Raw genomic sequence first — 19,801 nt, 5'->3', positions numbered from 1 at the left:
ACGTAGCCGATCTGGGTGAACCACGTACATCTTGTGTTTGCTTCCCTGTCCCTATTCATTTACGTACTTATCTTCACTAGTGATCGAAGCAACCAATCGAAGGTCACAAACTTGACACTTTCTGTTGTACCAAAGTCCTCGCTGATTTTGTGCATCAACAAACTTGGCTATTCAAATGATGAGGAGAAGTTTCTCCTTAAAATACTTCATGATCGATTTACAAAGTAAAGTGTTTCTGATCGAAATCGTTAAATTCATCTCTTGAAAAAATCAATTAAATACGAAATTGTTTAGTTATCTAACTGTACAAAAATGAATGGACAAATTTGGTCCAAGGATTACAATCTGTCTATCGATTTGCTACAATTAATCAACTAAATGACTTTAATTTCAATTGATTTTTTGCATATATAATTTTCATAAAGCTAGTTTTAATATGAACTATACGGAGTATAAGCATAAAGTTCTGAAAATACAAGGTAAATGATAGGAAAAAATGCGAGGTTAGAAATATAAATAAAACCAAAAAAATATTAATTAATATATTAATAAACGACACGCATTATCACAAAGAAAAGGAAGAAAGGAAAAAAGTAAAAAAAAAAAATTTGGCTGGTCAGTCAATTGCACCAGAAAAAGCGAAGTGGGGAAAAGAGAGGAGGAGAGCCGGGCGACCTTTTGCTATATATTATTACTGATTCCAATCAAGGGGACTGGTGACTTTCATGGTATTCCATCTTTTTTAATATCAAAAAAATTCACAGAGGTATTTTAACGTCTTTTGATTATCTTCATGCTATTTATTGGATTTGGATCATCTCCCGAGCTAATGGAGATGATCCTCTTGACCAGTTATTATGGACCGTTGGATTTTTATCCAACGGCTACAAACAGGAGGTCCCTTTAAAGTTATAATAGTTATAACCGTTGGATAAAAATCCAACGGCTCATGATAACTGGTCAGGAGGATCCTCTCCATTAGCTCAGGAGAGGATCCAAATCCCTATTTATTAGTGTAGAAACCGAACTTAGACCATGTAAAATACGAGTGAAATTCTTGAGTGCATTTTTGCTCACCACCACTCTATTTATCATCGTCAGATGAGTTTAAATTTCGAGATTTGTACTTATCCACTACACGAATTTCGAAATTTAAACTTATCTAATGATGATAAATAAGGTGGTGAGCATACATTGTACTAACAAACCATCTCGTGGTGGTTAAATATTTGGAGTTTAATATTTTATTGTTATTATTTTATATATGTGATTAAGATAAACAAACAAAACATAAACGCTCTTTAAAGTTTAAACCCTCCCCCTTCTTCTCCCTCTCTCTCTCTCTCCTCCCTCCTCTCCCTCTCTATCTCTGCCATCACAGAAAGGTCCAAGTGCCAACTGAGCTTACCGGCGCCGCCAGCTGCCGGTAATTCATCTCTTCCTCTTTTCTCTCTGCCTTGTTCATTTAAATTTCGTTGCTTTTCCACTCAATTAGCACTCTTTAATTTATTTTTGCTGGTTTCTTTTCTTCTTTTTGTACCCAAAAAAACAAAAAAAATCCCCCTTCCCGAATTGTAACGATTATATATGCTTGTAGGTATATTTGTAATTTGGGATCCAGTTTTTGAATTTTTTTGTGTACAATTATATATGTTTATGTTTTTATGTATTCAGGGAGCTGCTGTGTTGTTGTTTTTGTTTGCCAGACTTGTGAATTGTGGAGAATGATTTATTTTCAGTGTGAATTTTGGGTTCTGAAATTGAATTTGATGATGGTGATTGGTGATTGAGTTTGATCAAGTTTAAATTAATAGCTTAATCGCGATCACTGTTCAAAAAGCTCTGTTTTTGTTCTTGGGTGAGATGATGGAAGGCTCATACATATATGAAGTTATTTAAAATAAATCATGTTAAACCCTAAATTCAGTTGGTTTTAGTTCTCTTATGAGTTTAAAGATTAGAACCCCGGTTAAAAATGTGCTTGATTGCGGTCGATATCAGTGTTGCTTGAGACTTGCATAAGAGCAGCTAAGGCAGTGTGAATGAAAGAAGCACTGGTAAGGAGGTGTAGACGTTAAATATACGTGTTGCTCAATACTTGTTGGTTTTTAAGAGCTAAAGAATAGGCAAAAGTCTTGAATTTGAGGAACGTCGATGTAGGTTAGTATATAGGGATTAGGGAATGCATGAGAGTATTTAAAGCCTGTACATGTATATGAAGTTATGAACAAGTATGTTTTATACATTGTATATGCAAAATAGTGATGCTCATATAAATATACAGTCATCAATCGTTGTGGCAAAGGTTATCTTGGATTTTTTTTTTCTGTTCTCTGTGTTTTCAGACCAGTAACCTCTCAATTCCCTTGTGTGGTTCGTGTAGACCTTGGTTTCCTACTTCTGTACATCCAATATTACTTTCTTTTTTTTTTCTAAATTACAGAAACATTTTGGTTTATAGATTGATCTTTATGCACTTTCTTCATTCACTGTCAAATTTAGATCAGTTTCTTGTTTCGTTTCTATTTTCTATTCCGTATACAGTTTGGTTTCTGAATTTATCATGTGGCAGTTGTATCTCCTCTAGTTTTGTATTCGATTTTACTGCATTCGATGTTTTCCATGAGTCATAATGTATAATACCTTAACTTTGTTGTTTTCTGCCTTTTGTTAACTTTTGTGCACTGTTTTCTTTGTCACTTGGAAAAATTTGTAATCTGTGACTTAACGTGATCTTATGATGCTCATTATAGTTCATATAGTAAGATATGCTACTGTATATTTGACTAACGTAAACCATTAAAATACAGCTCAGTGTTCGTGATGGATTTTACAAAACTCAAAAGTATAAATTGGGTTGGAAACATTTACCAGAAATTTGAAACAATCTGCCAGGAGGTGGATGGTATAGTGAATCAGGTAATAAGGGAAGAAAAAGCCCAGATGAAAACTATTTCGTTTGCCTCTTGTCTTTGATTAGTTTTGTTGCTGCTAACTGCTAAGCAGTAACTCCAGTTGTCAATTCCTCTCACAATGCTAAATTATATTTCTTTCACAGGACACAATTAAATATGTTGAAAATCAGGTGCAGACCGTGGGTAAAAGTGTGAAGAAAATTTCTAATGCCGTCCAAGATTTACTTCCTCCGGTTAAACATGATGCTAACGGTGTGGCGGAGACCCAGAAGTCTGCCATTAGTGCTAAGTCAAGGAAAAACGTAAAGCAAAATTCTTTGGATGTAACTTCAAAGCAATCACCTACAGAGCCCAATGTAAAGGATCCTGTGAGAAACCAGCTGAGTCCGGTCTTTACGGAATATGACCTTACAGACCAACCTAGTCTTCCAACGATGAATACTCTTGAAGTGGCCGAGTCAGATTTATCTGTGGGAAAGATCAACAAAGTTTTGGCAACTGAGGAGTCTTTAGTTGCAATTGAAAAGCAATCTCCTACAGAGCCCAATGTAATGAATCCAGTGACAAACTATCCCAGTCTTGTCTCTAGTGAATATCACCTTGCCGATCAACCGAGTTCTCCAACTTTAATAGATACTGTCAAGGTGCCAGAGTCTGACTCATCTGTGGGGAAGGTTGATGAAGTTTTGACAAGTGAAGGTTCTGTAGATGTGATGGAAAATCAATGGCCTACAAAGCTAAATGCAATGGATCCTGTAACAAACCAGCTGAGTGTTGTCTCTGGTAAATGTCACCTTCCAGATCAACCTAGTTCTCCAATTTCAGTGGACACTCTTAAGGTGTCAGAGTCCAACTTTTCTGTGGGAAACATTGATGGTGATTTGGATATTGAAAATTCTTTAGATTCACCTGAAAAGCAATCACCTATGGAGCCCAATTTAATGGATCATGTGACCAAACAGCTGAGTCTTGTTGGCAGTAAATATTACCTTGCAGATCAACCTAGTTCTTCTGCTGTGGATACTCTCGAAGTGTTAGAGTCCGAGTTATCTGTGGAAAATATTGATGACGTTTTGGCAAAGGAAAATTCTTTAGATGCAACTGAAAATCTAACACATACAGACCCCAATGTAATCGATCCATGCCAGCCGAGTCTTGTCTCCAGTAAAGATAACCTTGCAGGTCAACTTAGTTCTCCTGCTTCCAGGAATACTCTTGAGGTAGTGGAGTCTGCCTTGTCGGTTCCAGAGATTGATGACATTTTTACCAATGAAGACTCAGCTGCAAACAATGAAGAAACTGCCGTAAAAGTGTCTGCACCTATATTAGAGGAGTTAACTTCTCCTTTTGTGGCAGAACACTCTACATCGTCCCCACACGGGGTATTTTCTCATAGCAATCATGAAAATAGATGTGCTGATTTGCCTGAGGTTGCACCTGCAACCCCCGCATATGGATTGGAGTTTGAGTCCAAGCAAAAGTCGACTGTTTGTGATAAGTCTTCAGATGAAACTGAGTATGTATCTGGTGCTTCAAGTACTACTTCTGAAGTTGCCTCTTCAGTTGTATCTGGGGAGAACGCTATAGAGAATATGCAACTTGCATCCTTCAGCAGCTCCAATGCAAAGGAATCACTTTGGCTCGCTGGGTATTCACCTGAAAACTCATCCCTGGAAGCTGTTGAGGTGGCTGGGTTTGTATCTAATGATTCTAATGGGCTCCCATCATCTGCTTCACCTCTAATCGTGTCCGGTGAGAATAAGGAGCTCGGTATGGGACTTTCTTCTTTCAGCAGTGTCATATCACCCGAATCAGTAGGTTAGTATTTTTGGTTGGCTTGCTATAGATGTACTATTGCTTTCTTTAATAAAACCAGTATTGTTTAACTTCTGTATTACAGCAGAAGGCACTTCCAGAACGGCAGAGATCAAGCCTCTGACAGTACCATCTACAAAGCAGCAAGTTCAAATCTGCGACCCTGTGCAGTTTGGTGCTTTTAGGTTGTCCTTAGATATTGGTATGTCGTAGAATGTGCATTTGATACTTCTTTTTATTTTCTTTCCTGTTGTTCACGTTTAAAACTCCTAGGCTCATAGTGTATTGCCTTCCTGAAGATATCAGAAGTGAGAATGCTGACATACATTCATATGAAGTTTTGTTCGTAGTAAAAGCAATGGTGTTGTGACTTACGATTGATGTTGCAATCATGCGGAGCCTTAACGCTATCTATAGCTTTTTAACTGATCTAGATTGGATGCTTTTATGATGTGTTTATGATGTCACCTTTTCTCTAATGTTGTAAATTGTTTCACAGGATGTTCAGATGAATCAAGTAGTGATTCTTCTCACTCTCCTATGGAAACCATTGATTTGCATGATAAGGTAATGCTGGAGGAGAGGAGTGTCGATTTCCACGATAAGGTAAAGCTGGAGGAGAGCTGTGTCATCGTAGACGATAGCGTCCTGCATGCTGTCTCTAGCCGAGCAAGAAAACTAAGATCATACAAGGTACGTTCCTTTACTCCAATCCTCCATTTCTGTTTTTGTAATGTTAAGTTTAAGTAACAAATGTAAAAGCTGAAGATTATTCCAAATCGCCTCAATTTTCTGAATAAATGTTATACGGTTTTCCAAAATTTCTGTTGAATTGAATTAGAAGATAAAGAAGACTTCATCCATCATTTCAGACTGGCGTTTAACATACTTAATATAATTCTCCATTCGTTCTCATATTTAAAAGGCATCTTTACAGTGAACTTTTAACACGGATTTAGATTGCAGTCACCCATTTCTTGAGAATCAATGACTTATCCCCCAAAAGAATTATTTAAAGAAAAGAACCCGAAATGTTTCTTGAAAATATGAAACTCTGTTAGAACATTAGGTGCCCGATTAGCAACACGAACCTAACTGATCAGGTTTCTTTTTTCTTTCTTAAATACAGAAAAGAATCCAGGATGCTTTTACATCAAACAAGAGGTTGGCAAAGGAGTACGAACAGCTAGCAATTTGGTTCGGAGACAGTGATATAGATTCCAGCCGTAGCCAAGGAGCACTCTCGAACATGAAAAAGTCGGAAATTGATGATGCCTGTGATTTTGAATGGGAGCTCCTGTAAGTAAACCAACTCCTCCCTGTAAATAATTGGATCGGTCAAAGGGCTGCTTGCCTTTGCAGTTAAATATGGTGGAACGTTGCATACCAAACTGAATATATATAATTGAGGATGATTCCCCTACATAAAATAAACTAGTTAAGCATCACGGTATTGAGTTCTAGCTGGTCAGTATTGTTTCTGGATATTATCTTCACCGGTTTTTGGCTGGTTGAAGAGGATGAACAAACGGATTATAAATATTGTGTCTACCGTCACCAAATTCATGTCGTTTGTAGTTTGTTGGTTGAAGAAGATCAACAGAAGAGTTAAATACAAATAGCAGGTGTCACATCTTTTCCTTCCTTGCAAAATGCTGCACTACTAATCCTCAATATTAACCTAAGAGTGTACCTTTCATACATTTTATCGAAGCCTCGATTGTTAATTTCGTGTTACAGAAGATTTTGATGGCTCTTCAACAGATGTGCATACAAAATTTCATTCCATGTATCAGGAACCCCAGGTAGGCACCAGTGAATGCAATTGGCAAATTTTTAGGATCCGATTTTTGTTCCTTTGCCAAGAGCTTTTCACCGGCGTTCCCCATAAACCATTACGGATAAAACTCTGAATTGTGAACTCTATATGGTACACGTGTTATAATATGTAGCAAGGGGGTTTGTGGGTCCACCCCTACACTCGGATCCTGTGTTTGACTCTCTCCTCCAATACCGCTTGTATACCGCTTGTATAACAAGGAAAAAAAATGATTTGTAATTTTCCTTCCTTTTAAGCTTTCAAAAATGTTCGAGTGGGAAGTGTAAAACCCTTGCCATTAGTGTGTTGGAGACAAACTCATGAAGACGACCTTTTGCCTTTCAGGGTTCATACTGTGTTTTTCTAACCATTCTGCCCAAGTTTGTAAGGCCAGTTTGTATGCTGTAGTGACATTATATTCTTGTACATATGGAGATCCATATCTGGCTCATACAAACAAAACATAAGGGCTCGTGTGGTAACGTTTACAGATAGAGAAACATGGGGTAAAATCGAAAGAACAAAGAGGTTTATAACATAGGGGTGCCCTACAGATTTATGTCACTCACGTAGCATTGATTGTAGGGCTATGCATATCAACCATACATAGCTCTCAAACACCAAAATATCTACTCCTTCCCAGTGCTTGCCATGGTTAGCTATGGAGTCGAGCTTCACCAGACGTTTCAGCGCAGTATGTTTCGTTGCACGGTCCGAAATAGACTCCACGGTAACGGAGCCCAGTGGTGGGAGAACTAATTCGATGAGAAGTTGCAAGACCTGAAAAGGATAAGGGGAAAGTCGAACTCTGGGCGCGAGTACGGGTCCCTCTACTTTGAAGATCTTTCTGGGAGGGATTCTTTGGAGGGATTCAAACTGCATTCTTTGTACAGAGCTCCAACAAACATCAGCCTTTCGCCCCTCAAAATCTGCATTAGCTTCAACGCATCAAACCTGAATTTTCAAAGCCAAAACCACTCACTAAGAAAATAAAAAGACATGAAATGCCTTAACACACTTATTTAGTGTGACCGTCATACTGTCACGTGATATTACTAATTCACTTATATGGCTATAACATTAATAAATAGATGTACCTGTAACAACATGTATGAATTAGTTACACCAGATAACAATGTGGTGGTCTGGATTGTACGACGTAGGCTAAAAACTTAGAATGCACATGCATGCAAATTATAGAGCTTTTACCTTGGGAGGTTGTAGTCATTTGGTTGCCACCTCCAATTCTTATAGTAAGAATCCGGCCTCCCTTTCCTCTGGCAAGTAGCTTGCTTTACCAAGTAGGGGCAGCTCTCTTCTGTGTAGTGAGGATGTGACAAATTATCCCACACCCACTTCCCTTCAAACTCATTGCAGCTCTCGTCAATCCGATCGTCCGGTGAGACAACAACTGCCGGTCTCGATTTTTGGCCTCTTGGCCTACCATACATCTGAAAGACAAAGCTGCCATTGCTCTTCAACGTGTCGAGGACTAGCAGTGCAGTTCCTAGCGAGGCCAATGCAACCGGGAAGAGGGACTGGATTGCCCGCTCGAGGGAGGGCTGCTGCCTTGTCATTTGGGGAAGGAGATGAAGATATGGTGGGCGTGGGAAGTGTTTGATTGTTAAAAGGCATTTTGCTGGTGAAGTATTTGAAAATGGTACCTTGAGCTTCAAGTCTTTTAGGTCAGGTAACAACATGCAAGTTGGTAGGATCAAATTTTCATGATGCAACTAGACCTGTAAACGGGTCGGGTTTATTGGGTTTGGGTCGGGTTGAACCCGACCCGTTAAGTTAACGGGTGACCCGAATCCAACCCGTTAAGCTAACGGGTCACCCGTTTCACCCGTTAACACCCGTTAACAATTATTATTTATTTTTTTTTGCATAAAGTTTATTTTTTGTTATTAAGACTTTACTAAAATTACTAAAATATCCTCAACTAACGGGTGCTAACGGGTGTTAACGGGTCCTAACGGGTCTAACGGGTTGACCCAAAGTGACCCGTTATTTAACGGGTTGTTAACGGGTTCACCCGTTAGCGACCCGACCCGTTAAGCATCCACCCAAATACAAATATTAACGGGTTGGGTCGGGTCGGTTTAACGGGTTGGGTCCAAAATGTCAGGCCTACATGCAACCACCAGTTGGTAGGATCAAATTTTAAGTATTTCACCCCCTCCCCACATGAAAATTTGACTCCGTCACTACTTTAAATAGAGACGTTTAAGCCCATTTTAATTTCAAAATATAATTTGTCAATATGGAAACATAACTCTTTACACGTAAATACAAATCTCGTACTTACAAGTGATGGATTTGCCCTGATGATATGACTTTCCTCTTCAACCTCTTCCTCCTTGGTGTTCCGAATTCACTTTCTCTTTTTCATTATAGATCAGTGTAAAATATCACCTGTAATAAAAAAAAAAAATCTCATACTTATGAACAAGTTTAACTTTGATATTAAAAATAAATAAATAAAATAAACAAAAAAACACTGGAAATGTCCAATAAATCCCAACACCCTCACTTTATCCATCCCCAGTTGTGTTCACAAGCAAAGCTTAGAGCTCGAGACCCAAAACCCTCTCTAAACCCAAACGGCCAGACACAAAAATAATCCAATCCCAATCCAATCCCAATCCAATCCTGTCTCTTCCTTCCTAACCCAAAAAATGATAATCAGTAGCAGTTGCGTCCGTACATTTTGCCCGCGCCTCCCGTCCTCGTCGAAGAAGCACGTTCTCCGGACGGCTGGGTTGCTGACTTTCACTCTCCGCCGCCGGCGTCTGACCACCGCCTGCTCTGTTTCGGCCACCAAGAATAAAGAGAAGGAGAAGGTAATAGTGGTATCTGGGCCCACCGGTTCCGGGAAGACTCGCCTCGCTCTGGAGCTCGCTAAGCGGCTCAATGGCGAGATTATCAGCGCCGACTCCGTCCAGGTTTGAGCAAAAATTCAATACCCAGTTGTTGGTTTTTGGTGTTCTCTGTTTGGATGCTGGGAAAAGGGGGAAGAAAATGGGAAAATGTAGCTTCTTTCGAACTAAGCAGCAAAGTGGTTAATTGGGTTTTCTAAAGATACTAACTTGCAAGTAATTTAGGTTATTGGGTATTTAGTGATAAACCATTTTGTTTGGTTGATGAGAAAATGCAGGAAAAGAACAGAACGAAAGTTAAGGAACCGAAACAACACTACACATCCTAACAAAATATACATCTATATAAAAATATGGATTAAAGTAACAATAAGCATTGAAATGGGAGATAACTCAAAATATCGAATCTTCTTTCTGTGTAACATTGCCTCGATTGAATCGACTTATGTTGATGATTATAACAGTTAACAGGTAGTGCAGCTAGTGCTATATTGCTGAAAGTGATTTTGTTTGTTATAACTTTTGTGCTGCAGGTATATCGAGGTCTTGATATTGGATCTGCCAAGCCTTCACTAAGTGATAGACAGGTGCTTGCCTGATTGAGAAACTTGTACATTTAGTGCAGGCATGATTCCGCTTTTGAAATTGAATTTATGAAAATCTTGAATTCTGGAGTATCTTGGTTTCAGATGCACTATATTGCTAATGGTTTAGTGTAATAAGAAAAATAAATTAGGTTATGTCCTACTTAACTTTCTAATATTTGTAACTGTGGTGCTATTTCGTGCTGATATTTTACGTTTTATTATTCGTAATATGATAGTTGTGGATTCCGTATATCTGATTTGAATTTGATCCTTTCAAACCATAGAAATCCATACCATCATTTCCAAGAAATCGCATAATGTCCACAGTATATATTATCTCTTTCTCAGCATTTCAGGAATTGTATTATAGATTTACTTATCTGATCTTTAATGAAGAATTTCATAGATATATAGAAACCCTTCGGTCCTTATGAATTTTTTTCATGCTAGCAAAACGAAGTAGTTCGCTAGAACAGCGAGTTCCTTTCTAATCCAAAATATAACAGAAAGAAAGAAAAAAAGAACTAGTATAACAACTTAATTACTAAGAATGTAAATTTAACTTGATATCAAATTTACTGTGAATGATTGATTGGACAACATCTCCCTTTGTTTTCTATTCGCAACTGGTCTGTTATTAGTAACTCCAACTTGACCAACAAATTTGGTTTATTTGGTGGATTCATTTGATCACATTAACTTTGTGTGTTTTCTTTCATTTGATGCAGGAGGTGCCGCATCATCTTGTTGATATATTGCACCCATCTGAAGGTGTGTTGCCTACTAATTTTGGAGGCTGTAGGCTATAGGGCAGATAGAACTGTATCATAGCATACATTATGTTTTTTTGATCTAGTATTTGGAAGCTATAATGAAAATTTGGGTCCTGTGGGATGCTTGGATGATGTCGAGTTTTCTCTTGCTAGGTTTGGAACTTTGGGTATTTCTGTTCTGCCAATTCAATACGTGTTTTATTCTTCAGACTATTCTGTTGGACGGTTTTTTGAGGATGCCAGGCAGGCTACAAGAAGTATTCTTGATAATGGCAGGGTTCCCATAGTTACTGGTGGTACTGGATTGTACTTGCGATGGTATGTGCCAGCATTTTCTTGCGTAAATATGTGCATCTGTATATATATATACACACACACACACGTGTGTGTGTGCGCGCGCGTGTGCGTGCGTGCGTGTTTTCGCTGTGTGTGTGTGTGTGCGCGCGCGTGTGCGTGTTCGTGTTTTCCCTTTTTATCTTTATTTTTCTTATCATTTTAATGTTAGGAAGTTTTTGGCATGTTTAAAGTTAGAATGTCGAGTACACATTAACATAACTGGCCTGCGTTGTGAACTAATATATTTTGCAATGGCATCTGCATGTTGATTGATGATGTTGGCAACATTTAAATTGGTTGCTTGAAGCCGAATAAGAAAAACAAAATCTCTGTAATTAAGTGTAATAAGCTTAATTATTTTTCTCTCTTCTTTGTGGTTGTACTGATAGCATTAGTTTTTTGCTGTACATTTAAGGCTCGTATACGGAAAACCAGATGTTCCCAAAGCCTCTTTAGAGATTGCATCAGAAGTGTATTCCGAGTTAGAGGTCCTACAGAAAAATAATGACTGGGATGCAGCTGTGGAGTTAGTGGTCAAAGCAGGTGACCCAAAGGCTCAACTTTTGGCTGCCAATGACTGGTATCGCTTAAGACGCAGCCTTGAGATTATTAAGGTTGGTTTTTGTTTTCTGCTTCTAATATTATGCATTCCTTTGACACAGACATGCATCAATATATTGTTCATATCTTTGCCTCAATATTCGCTCTTAAGCTGAGTTGTTTTGCATTTAGAAGCTTATGCCCCTCCACTTTACTGATGTTATATGCATATAACATATGCATGTCCTGCAATGACAGTCTACCGGATCACCTCCATCTGCATTTCAAGTACCGTATGATTCTTTCCGGAAACAGTGTGATTCTAGTGTAGTTGACGCAAATGACATTAGTCCTTCTACTGATGTAGTGGAGGAAGTAAAATCAAAGGAACTGGACTATGATTTTATTTGCTTTTTCCTCTCAAGCAAGAGAGTTGATCTTTATAAGTCAATTGACTACCGATGTGAAGATATGCTGTCAGGTAAATGATATTTAACACATCAGTACAAATTGATCATTCGTCTTTGAGTTTTCAAAATGAGGCAATTCATTTGTATTGCACAACTTGATCAGTTAGGATTACAATTTCAATGTGGACGAAGTACTTCTTTTTTCTCTCTTTTACTTTTAATATTTTTTACAATTCCTGCAGGAAGCGATGGTATCTTGTCTGAAGCTAATTGGCTTCTTGATTCGGGCCTTCTTCCAAATTCAAATTCAGCAACCAGAGCAATTGGTTACAGACAAGTATGATTCTGCTATTGTTAAATTGTTCTTTAATTATTTAAGCAATGGTTGTCTGATTTTGTTTCATTAAAATCGCGTGGCACTTTTTTTCCGTCATGTTATTATTATGTGTGATAGTTGTAACAGCAAGAAATGTTTGATTTTAGGCTATGGAGTATCTGTTGATGTGTAGGCAGCAAGGAGGAAGTTCTGCAAGAGAGTTCTACAACTTTTTATCTGAATTTCAGAAAGCGTCTAGGTAATGCAATTTTTCTTCAAATTTATGTATCAAAGAGATTCAAAAGGCATAACTGCCTGCATAATATTCTTTTCCAACTCAGAGACATTTTCAGTGTACATTGTAACAAATCGTGTTGGCGGGATATATTGAAACTAAATTTCAGTTAGTAAATACTTTCAGAGAGAGGAGTGGTAAAATGGGAATTGCGTAATAAAAGGTTAGGTGATACAAGGAGGAAAATCACCGGCACAACTATCCTCAGTACTGGTATTCATTGCTTGATCTTTCTTTATATCTCAGTAGGAAGTTTCGGATTAGATTCTAATTTTGTGTTATGATTATTGAATTATTTTACGGTCTATTCATTTCCAAAATGAACTTCCAACTTTCCGTGCGTGTTTGTGTGGAATACCTGGTGTTACATTGAGAGCTTAATACTCCTTGTGGCTTTGTAGAGTTTACAAGATTCTCACACATTACATTCAGTCACAGAATTTTAAAAAATTCTTGTGCAGAAATTTTGCAAAACGGCAGTTAACATGGTTTCGCAACGAGCATATCTATCACTGGCTTGATGCTTCCCAACCCTTGGTATGTCTTCCAATCTTGTTTTCATTCTTTGTCAGAAAGAGAAAGATGTAGCTTTCCGCCCTCCTGGGTCTTATTCGTATATTATTTTTCGCCTAATTTGTCAATTAAAGATTTGGCTTTGTGCAAGGCTTTTTATTTACCCGAACCCAATGAATTAGTGAATGCTTAATTTTATAAATGTGATGCTTAACCTTGTGCTTATTAGCATAACGGATAATTCCTGCAGGAAACGGTGCTCGACTTCATTTATGATGCATACCATGAAAACAGTGAACTTCTGGTCGTGCCTGAATCGCTGAGAATGAAGAAAGAGCTAACAAGCCATCGAGAAGTTGCCGAATTGAAGGCTTATCGACCTAAAAATAGGTATGATTTACGAACACTGAAGTTTTGCGGTTAAGTGAATTGTTGACACAGAGAACTAAATACTAAATGGTTTTGTTTATGCACGAAGGCATTTTATCAGACGCGAAGATTGTTCAGACATTCTAGACTGGATAAGGGAAACACAATGCTCCAACAGCAAATCGGAACTTGATCATTCGCTTCATTGAAGCTTGATGTTTGCCAAACCAATCAATGTTACATGGTCATCCGCTATTCCACCGGAGTGGTGTTCAGTTTGTGTATACGTGATCAGAAATCTCACCAAACAACGCCGGAAAGGTGGCTTAAACCTGTTGTTTGTGCCAAGAAGGCGTTCACCGATGAATCACTGCAGCTGCCCGAAGACCGTATCGGAAATCATATTGTGAGAATTCATACTTCAAATGAAGTGATTTGAGTTTGTGGATTGTAATTTCGTTTACCAACCGTTCAAATGAAGTGATGGTTAATGAGATTATTCGTTTGCACACAGCTTCATGGAACTTTGGCAACCACCTAAAATTCTTCTCCCCTCTCTGCAAAGTCCTAGCATCACTCAATATAAATTTTTTTAGTCCAATGAGATATTCTGATTGTCAATATAATAACACTCTAAAAAACGATAGTTTTCCAATTTTATTATATAATAAAGTTATATATTCAAGTGAACTTTAAAGTTACAGTTTTGAAGTTTGTTTAGAGTTTTGACGTTTGTTTTTTTCATGTTTGGTAGTTTAAGATTGAACTGCTTTTGAATATCTAGTGAAAATTATATTTGTAGCTTTTTTTACTTATAATTAGGGTATAAAAAATCAATAATATCGGCGATATTTCGCTGATATTATCGTTTTTTTCGGAATCCGATATTTACACACATCCAATAGGTTTTCGTCAAAAAATCGAGATAATATCGATATTATCGCTAATATCGCGATATTAGAGATTTTATCGCGACATTGCTTGAAAGTCGACACCGACACCGATGCCGATGGAGTAGACGGCGACGCCGACGGAGGAGAGGTAGAGGTCGCAGGACTCACTATCCGAACCAAACAATTCACCAGCCCTATAATTCATCACTGAACCCAAAACCCCCAACTTTTCCAATCCAATCAAGTTGAGCCACGAAGTTGGATCCGCCAGAGTTCCCCAGCAGACCAATCTCTCAGCCTGCTTCACATTCACCCCTGCAATCCTCGCTTCTCTGAAGGGTTTCAAGCACTTCTCCTTCGCGAACCCGCCGCACTTCTCTTTCGCCGCCGTCAAACACCCCTCAATTTCTCTCTCCTCGCACTGTTCCCTCTGTTTCAAGTCATTCAAGTCTGTGACTTTCTGGCCAATCAGAGCTCGCCACCACGGGGGCTTACACTTTTCCGATGCGCTAATGGTTCACGCGATCCTGGCACCGGCCTCGCACTGCTCGACGATCTTGGACTCGCAGGCTCTGTACGCGTTTGCCTAAGCTTTTGGGTCGCGAAACACCAGGACGTAGAGGTCGCGGGAGAGGTAGAGGTCGCGGGATGAGCAGAGGGAGATGCGGACGAGGAGGATCGCGCCGATGGATCGAGAGATGATGTCTCTGTGTGTGTGTGGGAGAACTGGAGAAGGGAGAAGGGAAGGGAGAAGACTCAGAAAAGAGAAGGAATGATCGAGAGACTGAGCTCAGTCTCTGTGTGCGTGTGTGGTGTGGTGGCGTGTGAGAAAAAAAGAATCCAATGATCCAAATAATTCAAAACCTGTCTCTAGCTCACTGATCCAATGATCCAAATAATTCAAAACCTGTCTTTAGCTCTCTGATCCAATGATCCAAATATTGTACTAAAATATAAAGTGTAAAATATTGTACTAATTCATTATATATAAATGATTATGGTGTGTTTAGATTACTTTCATTAATTACTACATATTTTCTACACTCACAATGTTTGTCAGCTCGCTATATAATCAACTTGATAATGTTAAATCCATCATGCAATGCATTTCTTTCCAATTTTTGGTGATAAACTAATAGATAATTGACTAAATAAACATCCTACAAAGTTTCAATAAAAATTTCCAAGTTTTTCTTACAATTTCCGTGGTTTCCATGTAATTTTTATCGATATCGATATTATCCCGATATTTCCATCGATATTTCTGTGTTTTCGGACTACCGATATTTCCGATATTACCGATATTTTCTTCCTTGCTTATAATTAATGACATTTGTAAATTTGCAATCAACGAGTGCTAAAGTTTATTTTGATTTAAGTGATTGTTTTCTACATCAATACATTGTTTTACTTTTTTTAATACTATCTTAAGGAGGGTCCATTATATAAATTTCACACCGGGCTTCTGAAATCTCAGAAACGGCTCTGGACAGATGATTAAGTGTAAAGCGTACAATATAGTTACGGTTGGTAAGCAAAAATGTAATAAATTCAAAATTTAAAGATTAAAATTGGTAAAAGATCATGTGAAGCTATGAATATTGGGAACTGTTATTAGCACTCCAAAAATTTCATTCTATACTCCAAACTTTCTATATTAGGAAATAAAAATACACATGTGAGAAGTGTTAAATGAAATTTTGTGAGTGCTAATAACACTTCCCTGAATATTTTCCAACCAAAGTAAAATTGAAAAATGAAAATACTGTCATAAAAATGTTATTTTATTTTGCAGATCAAAAGGCAAATAAAAAAAAAAGGGAATATTAATAGAATATGCTACAAACTTTTGCTTTTCATGCCTGAAAAAAATGCATTTACTTTCTAAAAAGCCCTTAAAAATTAAATAAAAAGTAATATTCAATAGCACGCTTCCTTATGAGCCAACCATAAATATATACAGTACGCATCTCTCACTCTGTAGATTAGTTGTTGTTGTTGTATCAGTGTTAGCAATTCAAAGCAGCGAGCTTTCGACACTCCCGAAGCAAAAATGAGGCCTTCAATCTCCATCGCCAGATCCGTACACCGAGTCGCTCGCCGGAGCTACTCCTCCGCCTCCGTCCCCGAGCGGAAGGTCGCCGTCCTCGGCGCCGCCGGCGGCATCGGCCAGCCCCTCGCCCTCCTCATGAAGCTCAACCCTCTCGTCTCCCACCTCTCCCTCTACGATATCGCCGGAACCCCCGGCGTCGCCGCTGACGTCAGCCACATCAACACCAGATCTGAGGTACTCTCCGAACCCTCTCTAATGCTTTTTCTTCGTCGATCGGATTGCCTCCGATTTGGTCTTAAGTTTTGAACTTTTTTTTTTATACTCATTTTGGGGATTTGATTGATTGCGATGATTAGGTCAAGGGTTATGCCGGCGAAGAGCAGCTTGCACAAGCCTTGGAGGGAGCCGACGTCGTAATTATCCCCGCCGGTGTGCCCCGAAAGCCCGGGATGACCCGAGACGATCTCTTTAACATTAATGCCGGTATCGTCAAGGGTCTCACTACCGCCATCGCTAAGTACTGCCCCAATGTGAGTATCCCTTCCGTGCCCTTCATTTCTGTGATTTTTTTTCCCAAATCTTGAATTTTGGATCGAATTGGGTTGTTGGGTGATTGTTTTGGGCAGGCACTGATCAACATGATTAGCAACCCAGTCAACTCTACGGTCCCGATTGCGGCCGAGGTGTTGAAGAAGGCCGGGAAGTACGACGAGAAGAGGTTGTTTGGTGTCACTACTCTTGATGTGGTCAGGGCTAAGACTTTCTATGCTGGAAAGGCCAATGCTAATGTTGCTGGTATATACATTATTGACCCGCCTTCTAAAAGCTCTTTCCTTTAAGCTATGTTTGTCTGCTATTTTTGTGCTTCTGTTCCGGATTTTAGCAAAAGATTGATGTTCTCGAATCCCAACTTAGCTAGATGTAATTAAAGCATATATATTGTACTATTTGAGGGGTTTTAGTAGCTGATTTTTTTTGTAAGGTGTGTTTTCTTCAGTACCAAATAAAGAAAATGGGTTTGTGTTTGCAGAGGTTAATATACCAGTTGTTGGTGGCCATGCTGGCATCACCATTCTGCCGCTTTTTTCTCAGGTATCACTCAAATTGTTTAATCCCTTCGGTTTGATTGTATGAGATTAATGTATTGTTCTTTGTGTGGTATTTGCTTTGGTTGGTCTTGACTCAGAGTTGGCTATTTTATACTGTTTTGTCTTGTAATGTTCTAGGCTACCCCGACAGCCAATTTGCCTCATGATGTTATCAAGGCTTTGACAAAGAGAACACAAGATGGAGGAACGGAAGTTGTGGAAGCAAAGGCTGGAAAGGGATCTGCAACATTGTCAATGGCGTAAGTGTTAGGATAAAACCATTGCGTGCACACTTTGTTTGCACAGATGCTTCGACTTTATATATCATCATTATATGTGCCTGTTTTCAAATTGAAATTTATATTTCATGTAATGTACAAAGTTAAATGTAAAAATGTATGTGGCGAATGTTTCGTAATACCCTCTTATCTGTGTTAAAACATTATGGATCCATAGCTATTCCAAGGTGTTACATGCTTCTTCCGTAATGTTGTTTCCCTTTTCTTATTCCTCCATTGATTTCTTTGTTTGAATTTTCTATTTTCATCAGGAAACAAAGAAGGAATTTATGTTTTTTCCTGGACTAACTTACTGTTTATCTTGCAGCTATGCTGGCGCTATTTTCGCTGATGCTTGTCTTAAGGGACTTAATGGAGTGCCCGATGTTGTGGAATGTTCGTTTGTGCAATCAAGCATCACTGAACTTCCTTTCTTTGCTTCTAAGGTTAGTGAGATCAACAAATTAGGGATTCATATCCTCACCTTTGAATTTTTTATTTTTTTTGGGAAACATTTAGTTCACAACTTTCTATTTTTCCTCAAGCTATTTTTTGTTTTTTAATATACTGGTAATTGCCTATACGGATGGGTGCTATTCAGCTTGAGTATTGCAGCCTGCTACTTAACATGTCTCCCAATGTGATTATGTTTGTGGTCATGCCTACTAGTCTATGCCTTGATTGTGATTCCTAGTGTCTACCGCCGAGAAACAGTTTTGTGTGTATCTTTTTGCTAGACGGTGCACTTCCCGTTTTGGCTATTGATGGCTGTTCTGATTTCACTATATGGTGGTTGAAATATATTAGTTAATAGTGGCCTTCGATGTGTCTCAACCATTGCGGTTGCGTACTTGTTTGCATGTTACATGAGTTAGAAGCTCGAACTGTAACACATGCTATTGGAGGGTAGCACTCAATAGATATAGCATATGTTGGTCGCTGCATTGTATATCTCCGTAATGGTTCATCCATATGCTTGCCAGTTCTAATCTTGCATCTCTTGTTTGTCTAGTTGGTTGAAATTGTTGATGCTGCTATTTTTTTCTTTACCTTCTTGTCATAAGCAATTAAGCATCCTCTGCATTGCTTTTCAGGTGAGGCTTGGAAAGAATGGAGTCGAGGAAGTTTTGGGGTTGGGTAATCTCTCGGACTTTGAACAGGAAGGACTGCAAAGCTTGATCCCTGAGCTCAAATCATCCATCGAGAAGGGTATCAAGTTTGCCAACCAGAGTTAGTGTAATGTAGTATCAATGAGTTGGGGAATGGGGGTTATCTACCCGTCCCGATAGTAACCCATCCAAATTTTGCATTTATCCAAGTAGTGATGTATTTTTAGTGCTGCCAGCGGCACCGGCACGGGCACCGGCTTTGCTTTTTTCATTGGAGTAAGCAGCTCTAATAGACAAAGGTTTCTATAAATAATTCCCAATGACATGTTATGGGAGGGGTTATGTTGTTTGAACTTTGAATCATCGTAATGTTGTTTGAACATTTCTTATTCCCACGTTGTGATCAGTGATCACCACGTTGCAAGTCCCTATTGGACGAGTGGTTTGCTATTTGAACGTGCCAAAGTGTTGTCTGGGGCTATGAATTGGTTGCAAGAGAGAATCTCTTCTCGATAACCTCCGTTCTCGAAACTGATTGTTCATGGTAACCTGGAGGATTAAAAATCGTGTGGTAAGCTTTCGTAGTTTTCAGTTTTGGGTGCAAATGGACAAAGCTGTGTGCTAAGGAATAAGGATCCCACTTGGACTCGCCATTTGCTCATTTCAATGTGGATTCCATCCAGGCCGGCGTGACCTCCAAGCTACAAAACACAACTTCACCTAAATGTAGACATCTTGTTTGTAATTCACCATGTGGTAAGCGTCTATTGAACGAGTAATCCACTTTACAACACACCTGACAGGCGTTTATTG

General features: G+C 38.8%; 4 protein-coding genes across 4 annotated transcripts; 3 read left to right on the top strand and 1 right to left on the bottom strand.

The window, feature by feature from the left end:
- The first annotated feature begins 1,298 nt into the window (after positions 1–1,298).
- LOC103444896 (uncharacterized) lies at positions 1,299–6,374 on the top strand. The gene is made up of 6 exons (XM_029089058.2): positions 1,299–1,426; positions 2,811–2,919; positions 3,059–4,733; positions 4,816–4,932; positions 5,230–5,423; positions 5,860–6,374. The coding sequence occupies exons 2-6, from the start codon at positions 2,824–2,826 to the stop codon at positions 6,031–6,033; spliced, it is 2,256 nt and encodes a 751-aa protein (XP_028944891.1). The 5' UTR covers positions 1,299–1,426; positions 2,811–2,823; the 3' UTR covers positions 6,034–6,374.
- Positions 6,375–7,297: 923 nt separating this feature from the next.
- Positions 7,298–8,139, bottom strand: LOC139189332 (protein trichome birefringence-like 31). The gene is made up of 2 exons (XM_070808168.1): positions 7,759–8,139; positions 7,298–7,503 (listed from the first exon to the last, which is right to left on the bottom strand). Exons 1-2 carry the CDS (start codon positions 8,124–8,126, stop codon positions 7,380–7,382), a joined length of 492 nt encoding a protein of 163 aa, XP_070664269.1. The 5' UTR covers positions 8,127–8,139; the 3' UTR covers positions 7,298–7,379.
- Positions 8,140–9,080: 941 nt separating this feature from the next.
- On the top strand, positions 9,081–14,080 carry LOC103448749 (tRNA dimethylallyltransferase 9). Its single transcript, XM_008388017.4, has 11 exons — positions 9,081–9,494; positions 9,962–10,015; positions 10,744–10,786; positions 10,998–11,106; positions 11,540–11,738; positions 11,923–12,145; positions 12,317–12,411; positions 12,558–12,649; positions 13,147–13,222; positions 13,449–13,588; positions 13,677–14,080. Exons 1-11 carry the CDS (start codon positions 9,228–9,230, stop codon positions 13,774–13,776), a joined length of 1,398 nt encoding a protein of 465 aa, XP_008386239.2. The 5' UTR covers positions 9,081–9,227; the 3' UTR covers positions 13,777–14,080.
- A 2,249-nt stretch (positions 14,081–16,329) lies between these two features.
- On the top strand, positions 16,330–19,377 carry LOC103448751 (malate dehydrogenase, mitochondrial-like). Its single transcript, XM_029089056.2, has 7 exons — positions 16,330–16,747; positions 16,870–17,043; positions 17,140–17,308; positions 17,544–17,605; positions 17,740–17,861; positions 18,208–18,325; positions 18,974–19,377. Exons 1-7 carry the CDS (start codon positions 16,514–16,516, stop codon positions 19,112–19,114), a joined length of 1,020 nt encoding a protein of 339 aa, XP_028944889.2. The 5' UTR covers positions 16,330–16,513; the 3' UTR covers positions 19,115–19,377.
- The last annotated feature ends 424 nt before the right edge of the window (positions 19,378–19,801 follow it).

The sequence above is a fragment of the Malus domestica genome, chromosome 11 (assembly GCF_042453785.1).
Source record: "Malus domestica chromosome 11, GDT2T_hap1".
Lineage (NCBI taxonomy): Eukaryota > Viridiplantae > Streptophyta > Magnoliopsida > Rosales > Rosaceae > Malus > Malus domestica.
The sequence above is the reverse complement of the archived record's forward strand: the minus strand, read 5'-3'. Positions and strand labels throughout refer to the sequence as shown.

Coding starts and splice junctions, on each gene's coding strand:
- LOC103448751 (XM_029089056.2), top strand. CDS start 16,514: ATGAGGCCTTCAATCTCCATCGCCAGATCCGTACACCGAGTCGCTCGC. Junction 17,309..17,543: donor GGCCAATGCTAATGTTGCTG/GTATATACATTA, acceptor TTGTGTTTGCAG/AGGTTAATATACCAGTTGTT. Junction 17,862..18,207: donor TCTGCAACATTGTCAATGGC/GTAAGTGTTAGG, acceptor TTTATCTTGCAG/CTATGCTGGCGCTATTTTCG.
- LOC103444896 (XM_029089058.2), top strand. CDS start 2,824: ATGGATTTTACAAAACTCAAAAGTATAAATTGGGTTGGAAACATTTAC. Junction 2,920..3,058: donor TGGATGGTATAGTGAATCAG/GTAATAAGGGAA, acceptor TTTCTTTCACAG/GACACAATTAAATATGTTGA. Junction 4,933..5,229: donor TAGGTTGTCCTTAGATATTG/GTATGTCGTAGA, acceptor ATTGTTTCACAG/GATGTTCAGATGAATCAAGT.
- LOC139189332 (XM_070808168.1), bottom strand. CDS start 8,126: ATGACAAGGCAGCAGCCCTCCCTCGAGCGGGCAATCCAGTCCCTCTTC. Junction 7,504..7,758: donor AATGACTACAACCTCCCAAG/GTAAAAGCTCTA, acceptor TTGAAAATTCAG/GTTTGATGCGTTGAAGCTAA.
- LOC103448749 (XM_008388017.4), top strand. CDS start 9,228: ATGATAATCAGTAGCAGTTGCGTCCGTACATTTTGCCCGCGCCTCCCG. Junction 11,107..11,539: donor ACTGGATTGTACTTGCGATG/GTATGTGCCAGC, acceptor TGTACATTTAAG/GCTCGTATACGGAAAACCAG. Junction 12,650..13,146: donor GAATTTCAGAAAGCGTCTAG/GTAATGCAATTT, acceptor ATTCTTGTGCAG/AAATTTTGCAAAACGGCAGT.